Below are 13,346 nucleotides of genomic sequence, written 5' to 3'. Positions count from 1 at the left end.
AGATGTACGCAACCTTATCTACTTTATGGGGTAGAGCGTTTGTTTCCAAATTTCAAATTACCCTTGAACAACCCATATTTATATATTATATTTATACCTTTCGAAAACACATTATCTACTTATGGGGTAGAGCGTTTGTTTTCAAATTACCCTTGAACAACCCATATTTATACCTTTCGAAAACACATATACAATTGACTACTTGTGCATTCAAAACAACTTTAGCTTTAAAAATATGTAGATATATAATTATAATCAACTATGATATTCAGGCGAATTATATTTTGCATGCACACAAATATAGTTTATTACTATGTTTTTTAAGAGAAAATGCTACTACATTTTGGAAAAAGAAAATCTAGCTATATTATTATTTTGCTATAAGATAAACGTCCCTTTTGAATAATTACGTGTTCGATAGAGCGGTGGATCCATTGTGATTATTGCTACGTGGCTCCCCCTATGCACACGTGTCATCGTCTCATGATAATAAATAAATATTGCTTAGGTATTATTTTCATTTCTTCACTACTCTAAAAAAATCCCTTCTTCTACTCTCCAAAAGAAGAAATGTCTAGTACTGTATTATGGCCATTTCACACAGTTTTTTGAAGAAGACAATTTCATTTTATCACTCAACTTGTACAACTCCATTAATGGCTAAAACTGTAAGAATAAACGGCCCAAATCTTATTTCAGCCCATATGAAAAGTTACAACAATTATAACCTATCTGTTTTAGAACCTATAGAGATACCACCAGAAAAGCCTGCTAAGGAACCACCGTTATCACCTCCAAGCCCAGGCCCAGAATTTCCAGGCCCACCAATACCATTACCGCCCGATCATGATCCAATGGGCCCAGACATGCCTGGGCCACCGCCTGAGATTGTTCCGCCCGGTGGGCCGGATGTTATACCTCCGATGGACCCGGAGATTGTTCCGCCTGGTTGGCCGGATGTTACACCTCCAACACCACCGGAGATTGTCCCGCCCACCGGGCCGGATGTTGTGCCTCCGAAGGAGCCCGAACCTGAACCGTGGCAGGTTCCGCACCCTGATGTCCCATCACCCATCATCTTTTGATGATTTGGTGTCGGAGCTAGAATTTTAAATGAACTACTTTTAATGGATTAAGTAGATTTTGAATCAAGGCAAATTATGAAGATATTTTTATGTTCATCATTTTTTTTGCATATTGTGCGGAGGATAAAATAGAACTGTTCATTTTCTTGTCAATAAAAAAGATATGACAATCAAGACCACAAAAAGAATAAAATTTACATCTTTCAATCATAAATCGAAACATTGAACAAAATTAACAGAATTAAAAGTACATTCTCTCAAACAATTTAAGCTTTGATTTTTTTTAAAAATAAAATGCTCATGCTATAAGTAATTTACTAAATTCTTCTAATAATATATATATATTGAAATTTATAATGTACTAATCAAACTATTTTGAATTAGGACAGGTGTCAGATTGCATGGCCTCCACGTGTCTCATGAATAACACGTATCAAATACAAAGGTGTCTCATGAATAACACGTATCACTTGCACTATCCTATATACATTTACAAAAAAAATTGTGCTAAAACCAAATAAATGATATCTTTAATATTCCCGTTCTACCAAACAGATTACCAAAATATTTAAAACAAAATGCTAAGAGTTTCAGCCAAATATTATACAAAATCTTCAATATTTCTTGTTCAAAATTTGAATATTTCACTTGGACTTGCTAGAAAAATGAGCAAGGAAAATCTTCCATCTGATTTTCCTACTACTACCACACCACCACCAAAAATCAGCAGACCCACCGATGCACCGCCGGCGGTGGAGGATTCACCTTTCGTGCCAGATTTCGATGCCATTCCACCGATAAGACCAGGTAAATAATCGTTCATTCAGAATTTAAACTTTATGAATTTAAATTTAGTATCTATTTAATTTCTTTTATTAGGTTAAAAAGAATAGTATAATTGATAAGTTAGGTAGTAAATTACGAGATATATATCATTTAGTGATTTTTTCATATATTATAAGGTTTGATGTTATTCTACCGATAAAGAAAATATATAAGGGCAGATTTTCTAATTAAAAAGTACAAGATATTGTTGGTGTTAATTTTATTTTTTAGTATTAGATTCGAACAAATATAAAACAGTAAATATATAACTATAAATTTTAGGAATCACATAGTTTTAATATGAAATTACAATCTGTCCCTATTTAGTTTGTAATTACATTAATCCCTGAAAAAGTAAAACAAATCGGATACATAATATGTAGCTCGGATACATTATAAAATAAACCGGATACATAATATGTAGCTTGGATACATTAAAAATTATTTTGGATACATTATAAACTAGCTCGGATACATTATAAAATAATTTAGAATTAGGAGAGAAATAAGGGATTTTAGAGGTTTTTAGAAATAGAAGGGAATATTAGAAATAATGGAAACATACGAAGTGTGTATTTTAGTATTTTTTTTCAATATATAATGTATTTGGGTGCGCAAACAAGTAAATACTTAAATTTATATAAAATTGAATAATTAGTACACACATGACTAGGTATGCATGTGTGTCTATCAGTTCAATTTTATACAAATTTAAATGTTTATTTTTCTAACCTCAAAGTTGGAAGCTATATATGTCAAGTCGAGTTAAATGGTATGTTTATTATTACCTCAACAATAATGAATAATAGGGGAAGATTCATATCGTTAGAAGAAAGAGTTGCAACTTGTAATTACTTTTGTTATAGTTTGAATATTTAAATTTTAAAATATCTAATTTGACTTAGCTTTAAAGATTAGTTAGATTGACTTTCGATCGAAAAGCTAAATACAATGTAAGGAGTAATTTTTTTCTACACGAACTAAAGCTATTAGATATAGATAGTATTAACACTATAGTTGAACTGCAGGTGAAAACCCTCCACCACCATTACCGTCACCAACCGCACCATGGACCGATAGTCCTGAATTTTCCGAACCACCGAACACTTCTCCGTCAGGTCACGAAGCACCACAACCACCTGGACAGCCGGAGGCGTTCCCACCACGCGCTCCGGACGCTACGCCTACTAAACAACCTCCGGATGCTGGAGAGCAAATTAGAACATCTAATGTTAGATCTGAGTAGTGAAATATTACATATTTTCGTTATTTTTTAGTAATATATAACTATCTGATATTTGAAATTTTCTAAATCTCATTTAGAGGTTTATTTGTTCGTAAACTTGAAATGTACATGATGCTAAGGGTATATTTGAACTATGTACGTACTGAGTAAAACCTCCACTTTGTAATAGCCTACAAATTACACAGTGGATGTAAACCGCACTAGGCAAGTCCTATGCGACGAGCTCGATTCAGAAGGCATTGAGGGGGGATTGATCACGGGTCATCCGTGTGGATAACCACCCTCCAAATCAACTGAGCCATCCCAATGGACATGTACATTTTTTCACATAGTAATAATACAAAGTATTTAGTTTCGATGGAAAAATAAGTTTGCGTTTGAAGGGAAATTTGCATAGTTGGAGGTTTAAGCGTTCCATTATTTATCATTATTATTTGAATTCGAGATCTTTTATCAAGCACAACGAGATTTTATCTATCTCATCCTGACATTGTTTAGATTAAATTTGGGTTTGATCGAATTCAGTTATTTTTGTTTAAATAATATATTTGTATCAAATTTTTTTATTAAGTACTAATTAATTATAATACATTAAATTTGAAACTCAAATGATTAACACTTGAAATCGCCATTTCAAAATTTGTCTTTACCAAATTATGTACTACTATATTTCATTTTAAAACCAATTATAACTTCTCATTTTAAAATTAAGCCCCAAATTTTACATTTCTAGGTAAAAGTCCCTTTGATCAACTAAACCAAACAAGCTCTTTTAAAAAAAATTTGCATGTTGTTTAATTTTGTGATTTGCATTATTGTGCCCTATTTTGTATTCGTCTTTAATATTTTCACTGATAATTTCCATATATTTGCGTTATAATATCTCACAAGTTACGTTCACGACTTACCTAAATAAACTAAAATTTTGCCCATCGCAAGTGTAGCAGTTAGCAATGTATACTAATTATAAGAAATTGCATGGTGGTTTCCTAAAGTGTTGGACTTATTTGCTACCAAAATGATGGATGTTCATCACGCCTCTAAGTTTCTTCCTATATATAAAAATACTGACTACCCTTTATGTATTTTCGGAGTTAATTTGCATCGCTTGCTTTGCACATCGACTAATTCTACCGGTATTTGCTACCTTCCATCAGCACACAAATACGGTAATCTATTTTCTAGCTTTCAAGTCTAATGCAGATTGAATGCTCTTTAAAAATTTAAGTTATATATATTGATCAGAATGTTAACATCTTTCACACGATCATGGTAACTTAATTCAGTGACACAACTAGGATTTTCACTCTACTATATATACATAAAAAAATAATTTTAGTCATTTTATTCAGGTTACCGTTAATGTTAGTGTAAAGATTTACGTGTAGTTATCTTATGAGTGATATGATTGTGTAAGTATTTTTTACAATCAATTCATAAAACTTAATCTCTCTTGTGGCTAAATGTATGATTGAAAGGTGAATTAGTAAATATGATAAGTCGTAGTAGACGTTTGTACATGAACTAGTAAAAGCTCAAACTATGAACTAGATGAAGTAATTTGTTAAAGGAGACGAAGCAAGGGGGCGAGAAGGGGTACATACGACCCCCTTTGCCCCCGAAAGACAAAACTCCTTGTGTCGAAAAGTTATATTGTATATATAAGGTCAAAATTATTTCTTATGTATAACCTAGATGTTGATATGCTTCTTCTTGAACTAAGGGTCTATGGAAACAACTATTGTGCGTACACACTACCCCCTCAGACCCTACTTGTGAGATTGCACTGATTATGTTGTTGTAAATAATAGATGTTGAATCCTGTCTTTGTATGTTTACTGCTTTATATTTTGAATCGCCATAGTGAAAATCTTGATTTCGTCACTGGACGTGAGGGCTATACCTTCCAAGAATTTGTACTTCTATACTAATGTTTTTCATCTTTATTTCTCTATGTAGAGCCTGAGAACTTGTGGACAGAATGAAGATCAAAGTTTTACTTGCAGCATTACTGATATGGAATTTATGTACCTCTTCCTTTGGCTTCAATAATGCATCTGCTAATAATACGATACGAATCGGATTAAAGAGGAGAAATTTGGATATTTATAGCATAAAGGCTGCAAGAATTTATGCTAAACATCATCAGAAAGGTTCAAATATGAATCTTGGTGCTCTTAGAGATGAAATAGTTTATGTGAAGAACTATATGGACGTCCAGTATTTCGCGGAGATTGGTATCGGTTCACCACCTCAGCATTTTGCTGTTGTTTTTGATACTGCTAGTTCAAATCTTTGGGTCCCGTCCTCGAAATGCATTTTCTCTGTAAGTTCGTCATGAAATTGTGCACATCATTGTAGTTTCAGGAAGAAAATTGAAGTGTGTGACCGTCTCAGCTAAAAGCTTAAGCTATTAGCGAATCCTTTTGTTAGCTCTAATACCATGGTGTGTGATTATCTCAGCTAAAAGTTTAAGCAATTAGCAGAGAGCACACTTTTATTTGCTTGACTATGTTTTCAATCCCTTGTAAGCACTTTTTTTTTCGTGCAGATCGCTTGTTATCTTCGTTCCAAGTACAGATCAAGACTATCGACTACATATACAAAAATTGGTATATATCCAATTGACTTCAAAACTCCTAATTTCGATTAAATATAATTTAATCTTTATACACTGCATAGGTTCAGTTAAATTTTTTGGCTTTCTACTGTAGGAAATCGTAGCAAAATCCCTTTTGGAACTAGATCAGTGCGCGGATTTTTCAGCCAAGACAACGTTAAAGTTGGGAGTTCTGTCATAAATCAGCAGGTGCCAATCTTAATTCTTTGTAGCTTGACGTTGTACATATGTTCTTAATGCTAAATGTTCAAACAAAAATCTATCAGGTTTTCACTGAGGTAACTCGGGAAGGATTTTTCACATTCTTGAGTGCACGATATGATGGGGTACTAGGACTAGGATTTCAGGATGTTGCTGCAGAACGAGTAACGCCAGTATGGTAAACATCTCTATTTTGTTCATAGATTAGTATTACTTAGTTTTTCGCCAAATTTCTAATGCTTGTTTGACTGAAGCCAGCTGAGTCTCTAACTGATAGCTGAATCTTATACTCCCTCCGTTTCAATTTGTTTGTCTGGTTTTGACTTGACTCAGTGTTCAAGGTGTTCAAGAAAGTAATGAAGATTTTTGAATCTTGTGGTCTTGAACACGTCAGGTGGAAAGTTGAAAGAGGAAAGAGATATTCTTTTTGAAACGGACTAAAACGGAAAGTAAGACAAACAAATTGAAACGGAGGGAGAATTTATTTTTCTTCTGATCATGTGCACTAATTTAGCATGATATTGGTAGGTATAATATGTTGCTTCAACGTATCGTTACTCAGCCAATCTTCTCGCTCTGGCTGAATCGAGATCCTAAATCTAGGTTTGGGGGTGAAATTCTCTTTGGAGGGGTGGATAGTACTCACTTCAGGGGTCAGCATACTTATGTCCCAGTTGCTCAAAATGGTTACTGGGAGGTAACTAATTAAACCAAGTAGAGTATTTTATGCATGTTCTTTAGTGTTTTTCTTCTTATTGTTTTGAGTTTGTTACATTTTCCAGATTGAAATAGGGGATGTTGTTATCGGAAACAATTCAACAGGTAATATATTCACTAACTTATGCTGAAGCGTGTGACCATCTCAGCTGAAAGCTTATGTAAATCTTGTTATTTCCCGTCACAGGTCTTTGCAAAGGTGGCTGTCCAGCGATTGTGGATACTGGAACGTCTTTTCTTGCTGGTCCGACTGTATGTGTTCTCATGACGATTGCTCATTTTTCTTAATCTTATTCGTGTAGTTTTTCTGTTTTTTCTCATCTGTCTATGTATTTACTCGATTTCAGACTATTTTGACTCAAATCAATCATGCTATTGGAGCAGAAGGATTTGTTAGTATGGAATGTAAAACTGTTTTCTCGAATTATGGGAATATGATTTGGGAAAACTTAGTATCAGGCGTAAGCTCCTTTTCTACTTCTCGTTGTTTTACCCCTTTCACGGATTCTAAATGGTCTTTACCTGGCCTATGTTGCTCGGATCCTTCAAAAATGTCACCTTTGCATGTCGGACCTCATTTTTGGAGGATCCGACACTGGTGAGAGGCGAGGACCTGAGTAACACAATTCCTGGCTCAACTTTGTAGGCAATATTTTACACATCAAATTCTTTTAACATTTCACTCTTTGTCCCTGCAGTTACAACCTGAAAGAATTTGCCACAGAATTGGTATTTGTACACGTAATGGCACGTTTGATGTAAGGTTAGAATTCCGAACTCCTCTCCTAATTCCCCTCAAATGATGTAAGATTATAACGTTGAAACCGAGACTTTTATTGTAAACATATGCAGCCATGTCAAGGAGAAAATGGAAGCTAGAAGTTCGAAATTGGAGAAGCTACCGAATGATGAGAGTGGTTTATGTTCTTTCTGTGAGATGACAGTTTTCTGGATGCAAGTAGAGCTTAGAAAAGAGACAACAAAGGAAAAAACATTTGAATATGTTAATCAGGTAAATCCATTTGTATGTTGCTCGGATTCTCCAAAAAATGAATAGCGTTTCGAGAATCTAACACACATCCGACAACATTTGTGAAAGATATATCCAAGTAACATAAATCCATTTAAGATATATCTATACTTGCATCTGATTACTCTTATTTTGTGTTGAAGCTGTGTGAGAAGCTTCCGGATCCTCAAGGAAAATCGTATATCAACTGTGACGTGTTTTCGCTGCCACATATCACAATTACCATTGGAAATAAACCTTTCCCCCTTTCTCCAGATCAAGTAAGTTGTTATCAAATCGTCTCGTTTATTTGCAACACAGATCAAATTCTGTGTTTCTTTGCGCGGAAGTTTATTGAAGTAGTAGAGAAACCATAGCCATTAGTTTATGTTCTGTTTGTTCTGGTGGATCAGAGGACCAACAAGGTGACTACTGCTAACCACAACAAAGCTCGACTAACTAAACGAATTCTGTGAGGTGTAGGGATGGTTCTTATAGTCGTCCTGCTAAACGTCCTATTACAATGTGCATACTAGAAGCACTTTTATTCTCACACAACAAAGCTCGACTAACTAAACGACTTTTTGTGTGTAGGGATGATTTTCTTCGTTGGGCTTAATGTGCTATTATACAATGTGCATTCTAGAAACACTTCTATTCTTTCAAAACAAAAGCTCAACTAACTAAGTAAACTTTTTCGTAGGGTGTAAGGATGGGTTTTTTCGTTGAGTTTAACGTGCCATTACAATGTTGCATACTAGAAGCAATGTTATTCTTAGGCATCTGTTCTCTATCTTTCACAGACTAACTACTTTCTGCTCGGTTTTTGGTAATAGTATCTTATCAGAGTCGAAGACAACCATGATACTCGCTGTCTTAGTGGATTTACAGCTTTGGATGTGCATCCACGACGTCCTCTCTGGTAAATAAATTAAATTGTTTGGCGCGAATTATGAATATTTTGTCACCTCTTCATTTGCACGCGATGTCCACGAGAGTGATTTTGAAATTCTTGATATTGGCAGGGTTCTTGGAGATGTATTCTTGAGAGCATACCACACTGTTTTTGACTTTGGTAATCTACAAGTTGGATTTGCAGAAAGTGCTTAGAGCATATTTCAAGAGTTATGGCCAAAATATATCATAAAATTGTTTGGTTTTGAAAGAATGGTGTTTGGTTTACTACTTAAACCGTCAGTTCAGTTTGTTGGTGAGAGTTCGATTCTCTACGCCTTGTAATCCTCCCCATTTCTCCTACCTCTTCCTTTTTTTTTGGCTTTTTAGTAGTTAGAATGATGCATAAAGAGGTGGTGTATAAAATTGCTAATATATTTATAACCTTTTTCTTACTCAATGTATGATGTATTTTGCAATAAAATTTAATATTTATAAAAAATAATAAATTGAAGATTTATTATTTATTGGCATAATATATAAACGTGTTTTTTAATCTGGCTTCAGCAGTGACAAGTGCTTTTGGAAGGCGCTATACCACTGAGCTACGTTTTGTTTCTTGTTCAGGGGGTTCAAAACTAATATATGTACGTACTTATAAAAAATCTATTATTATATATAAATATATAATATTTTGCCTAGGTAGTTCGGGTGAATCCTCTTCGGCTCTCTAGATTTACCTCTATTAACAACTATGTCCTTTAAATTTGAGTGTGCATAAATACACACTTAAGCTTGTATAAAGTTAAATAAATAGATACATATGGTAAATTGATCATTCGACTTCACAAATTTTGTGACAATATCATTCAAGAGATTTTTTTTTTTTCCTCTAATAAAGAGATGGTTAATCTCATTGTTCTTAGTCCTCTTATGAAACATTGGATTTGATGCAAAATGTCCATAAAACACAAAATGATCAATTCTATTACGAGTCATGTCAAATTCCTAAATTATTATGCTGAACTTTTCAAACCAAGCTTGAGAAGATTATTTCAGACCCAATCAACATACAAGGCTATTAAACCTTCCTAAACAGCAAATTAAATTATTACTCCATATAAATTTCTTTCTTAAGCTCATTACGGAGAGAAATATTTTTAATGTGACATTCAACATAAAATACATTCAAACAAATTTAATTTAATTTTCTTTTTATTCTCTAAAGAACCCACAATTTTTTTTTTTTTTGAATACTCATGAATAAATTGGGCAATTTACAATAGCTCGCACACTACACACATGACAACAAGGTAAACGCTAGTGTTAGCTTAGTCGTAGCTTTTCAATAGTATAAAAACTTGTCCCACAGCAATAAAAAGTCAAAACTCCATCTCCGCACGTCATATTCACGTCTCCATTCCAGTGACCCAATTCCCCAAAAAAATATTGTGCATTACCGAAATTCCGGCGAGAACAAATTGTAAATCCGTCGGACGGAATGGAAATTGGAGACGGAGTGAAGTGCTCCAAGGTAATAGCTTTGGTAGCTATTTTATTATTCAGCTTCGTCGGCGACCTATCGGCGTTATCGGTGACGGTAAACGACGTAGAGTGTGTTCAAGAATACGTGCTGTATGAAGGCGATACAATTTCTGGGAACTTCGTTGTTGTAGATCATGATATCTTCTGGAGCTCGGATCATCCCGGCATTGATTTCACTGTATGACTTTTTTTTTTTACCCCTTTCTCTGAAGTATAAATTCCTGATCTTTATGCTTAGTTGTTTGAAATGTGAAGTTGATTTATTGTCAGATCCTGTTTTTATAGATTGAAAAGGGATAACAACAACAACATACCCAGTGTAATCCATCAAGTGGGATTTGGAAAGGGTAGAATGTATACAGATTAAGATAGAGAGGTTGTTTTCGTTAGATCCCCGCTTAAAATAAAGCATTTCCAAGCAATTTGAGATTGAAAATGGATAAATCCCCTTTAAATATGATCTTATATACAAAAAGCTAACTAATTATCTGACCTGAGGGTGTTGTGTAGATGGATAGTAGTCAATTAGCTGGGAAGAGAACCATGGGGTTTGAGGTTCAAATCCAAAGAAACACTAGGTGATTTCTCCTATATGGCTAGTTTTGGGGAGGTAGAAGGTATTCTGTGGAATAGTCGAGGTAGTATCATCAAAATAATATAAACTATTCATGTGTGCTAATATGTAGTATCATCAAAGTGCTCCAAGAATTTACAAAAAAAAGAAGTTAAAAGTGATGTTGATATGTAAAAAGGAGTTGACTTAAGAAGCTATCTGGTTTCTTTACTCGATGTTGTCGTCTTTATGCACCTGAAGCACTGATGTTGACCCTCTTCCTCAATCCTCAGGTTCTTCCCACCCTTTAAATCTAGAGTTCACCAACTTGTTTGCAACTAATGTGCAACCTTGCATGTGCCTATCTTCCATGAAGGCATTACAAAAGAAAGCAACTTTGCTAGAATTTTATAGATGCTTATTATTAGACTTCTAGCTTTGAAGTTTTTTCTTGACAGTGGATACACTTTCCACGATAATAATGGGAAAGATGTACTAGGTCTTTTTTTGATATATGCCATTTTTCATGAAGAACTTGGTTCTATGATATCATTTTTTGACAGAACTCTTTGACACTTTTGAAAGAACGCCATAAGAAACCATCAAAAGCTTGGGAGTTTGTCCCTAAGAGTTAAGACAATTCTTAACTACTTACTAATCATTCCTGTTAATTCCTCTCCAAAGTCCAACCACTCCCTCCCCATCTCCTATACCCTCTCCCCTCCTCCTTTCCCATAATGTATTGCTAATAATATATTCCCGTTTAAGACTCCAAGCGACATCCTCCCTATATAGATGTGTATAGAACCCTTCGATTGCATTCCCACCAGCTCTTCTCCCTCAAACACTAAAGCCCTTGCAACTCAATGTTTCTAGGAAGTTTCTTCGTTTGTTAACTATAGCTGGAGCAATGGAAAGATTTTGTAATTCCTTTCATTTAACCATATCACCCTTTAATTTTTCCTGCAACTAGTTTCCGTAGCAATTGTGATTGGATCATAATTGTTTTAGAAACAAAAAAAAAACTTTTTTGTCTTATGGTTTTGCTTTGTTTCCAGCTTTATATTTGCTTTCTTCTTCTTCTGAGAAAAACGATTCTTCTTAGCTTTGCATGTACATATTCTTCTTCTACATCATACATATAGCTGCAAGGTCTCTTCTATTTAGATTACTTAGAGAAGAAGAACCAAAGAAATTGAAGGTGAGTTCCCACTGCTGGACTTCCACTTGAATTGAAGTCAAGTCGAAATTTCTTTGGTAGGCATATCAAATGAAAATCACAGATGAGAATATTTTCCACGATAAGTATTGGTTTGTTCAAGGTTTTTGTTGTCTTAATTGTCAAAGTTTATTTTGAATGATTATGATTTACACTAAGGTTAGGAAAATAACTTATTTTTTCCTTCCTGTGATGATGTTTAAAGATGGAAATCATTAAAAGAGAGGAAAATGCTTATACCTTTGAGATGATGAACATTTTTGACAGGAGTATAACCTAGTACAAGTCTTATTCTTCTATGACTTCATCTGCACCTAAATACTATTCTTGATGCTCCCAGTGTTGTCTAAAAGCTAACATCAATATTACTACTCTACATTGTCGCTTACGTAATTCTCAAAACCACCCTCCAGGAAAACCATATGTCCCATCTTAACTTCTAAGACATTAAACGATGATTAACGAAATGGTTTTCCTTCACTAAAGCCTCCTAATACTTTCTATGTGGAAATATCTTTTCTATTAGCTAAGTTGAGCTTATAAATTGTTTTATGTTTAATGGTTTATGATAAGTAAGCAAAGCATATTTTACTTCTCTTTTGTTACCCATTGAATAAACAATTCATATCTCTTTTGTATCTTTAGTCTTATTCTTGCTCTTTGCCTTTTTATCAGTCTAAAATAGGCAGTTGATTGTCAACCTATGATTTGAGATGTGTGAAAGCAATGAAGTTTTTGCCTTTTAGCATAATTAAAAGTTGAAAGCAGTGCTTAAGTGCACCAAAATCCATAAGACTATTGCTTTGGACATTGATCCCTTATGTCCCTTAAGAAGCATCCTTTATATTGAAACAGAGTGTATTAGAGCTAGCTTTGTGGATTAAGTGAGCAGGCAATTAGTTTGATAGCTTAGTACTTCTATATCTACGAACTTCATGATTTCCATCTACACTGGGTATGTTGTTGTCATTGCTTAGGAATGTGCTCCGCTCCAACTGACCTATGAGCATCTGCGTACTTTTGAGTCCCCAATTTGTCAAACAGAGCTACCTTATCTGATCCGAGAGGCCAGAGAAACTTAAGCATTAAAGCATAAACTTAAGCATTAAAGCTAACTTCACTTAGATCCTATGTGTTTGATGCTATCTGAAGGGACAACCCTCAGCTAGGATTGACCCTCTTATTCGATGTAGCATAGGATTTACCATTTGTCTCATTCAGCCTAAATGCATCATTGAAACAGATCTTTCAAGCATCCTTTGCTGAGCAGTGAGCTTATAAACCAATTGCTATTGGGGCATCTTACACAGAATGGTACAACTCAAGTAGGGATTTCAGTAGTTCCAGGTTGCTTGCTAGATTTTCTTATCCAACCTTGTCTCTTCAGCTCTGTGCCTCCCTATCATCTTCAATGAACCTTTCCTTTTTTTTT

At 34.5% G+C, this 13,346-nt stretch overlaps 4 protein-coding genes across 4 annotated transcripts in view; all 4 read left to right on the top strand.

The window, feature by feature from the left end:
* The first annotated feature begins 656 nt into the window (after window positions 1-656).
* LOC107062260 (vegetative cell wall protein gp1-like) lies at window positions 657-1,085 on the top strand. Its single transcript, XM_015312677.1, has one exon. It carries the CDS (start codon window positions 657-659, stop codon window positions 1,083-1,085), a length of 429 nt encoding a protein of 142 aa, XP_015168163.1.
* Window positions 1,086-1,750: 665 nt separating this feature from the next.
* Window positions 1,751-3,156, top strand: LOC107062259 (extensin-like). Its single transcript, XM_015312676.1, has 2 exons — window positions 1,751-1,892; window positions 2,939-3,156. The coding sequence occupies exons 1-2, from the start codon at window positions 1,751-1,753 to the stop codon at window positions 3,154-3,156; spliced, it is 360 nt and encodes a 119-aa protein (XP_015168162.1).
* A 1,096-nt stretch (window positions 3,157-4,252) lies between these two features.
* On the top strand, window positions 4,253-8,917 carry LOC102587740 (aspartic proteinase A1-like). Its single transcript, XM_015312650.1, has 14 exons — window positions 4,253-4,325; window positions 5,116-5,482; window positions 5,708-5,768; window positions 5,871-5,965; window positions 6,043-6,155; window positions 6,506-6,674; window positions 6,760-6,799; window positions 6,882-6,946; window positions 7,042-7,155; window positions 7,393-7,457; window positions 7,547-7,706; window positions 7,868-7,984; window positions 8,540-8,625; window positions 8,729-8,917. The coding sequence occupies exons 2-14, from the start codon at window positions 5,138-5,140 to the stop codon at window positions 8,811-8,813; spliced, it is 1,515 nt and encodes a 504-aa protein (XP_015168136.1). The 5' UTR covers window positions 4,253-4,325; window positions 5,116-5,137; the 3' UTR covers window positions 8,814-8,917.
* A 1,023-nt stretch (window positions 8,918-9,940) lies between these two features.
* The window catches only part of LOC102593710 (transmembrane emp24 domain-containing protein p24beta3-like), a 6,425-nt gene continuing 3,019 nt past the window's right edge, over window positions 9,941-13,346 (top strand). The window contains exon 1 of the mRNA XM_006355982.2: window positions 9,941-10,320. Coding sequence (XP_006356044.1) covers window positions 10,099-10,320 — 222 coding nt within the window. The 5' untranslated portion in view covers window positions 9,941-10,098. The remainder of the gene's footprint in view (window positions 10,321-13,346) is intronic.

Source organism: Solanum tuberosum, unplaced genomic scaffold (genome assembly GCF_000226075.1).
Source record: "Solanum tuberosum cultivar DM 1-3 516 R44 unplaced genomic scaffold, SolTub_3.0 scf00214, whole genome shotgun sequence".
In the NCBI taxonomy this organism is placed as follows: Eukaryota; Viridiplantae; Streptophyta; class Magnoliopsida; order Solanales; family Solanaceae; genus Solanum; species Solanum tuberosum.
Note: the sequence above shows the minus strand (reverse complement) of the source record. Positions and strands in the feature narration are given on the sequence as shown.

Coding starts and splice junctions, on each gene's coding strand:
- LOC107062260 (XM_015312677.1), top strand. CDS start 657: ATGGCTAAAACTGTAAGAATAAACGGCCCAAATCTTATTTCAGCCCAT.
- LOC107062259 (XM_015312676.1), top strand. CDS start 1,751: ATGAGCAAGGAAAATCTTCCATCTGATTTTCCTACTACTACCACACCA. Junction 1,893..2,938: donor CATTCCACCGATAAGACCAG/GTAAATAATCGT, acceptor GTTGAACTGCAG/GTGAAAACCCTCCACCACCA.
- LOC102587740 (XM_015312650.1), top strand. CDS start 5,138: ATGAAGATCAAAGTTTTACTTGCAGCATTACTGATATGGAATTTATGT. Junction 5,769..5,870: donor GACTACATATACAAAAATTG/GTATATATCCAA, acceptor TTTCTACTGTAG/GAAATCGTAGCAAAATCCCT. Junction 7,458..7,546: donor AATGGCACGTTTGATGTAAG/GTTAGAATTCCG, acceptor AAACATATGCAG/CCATGTCAAGGAGAAAATGG.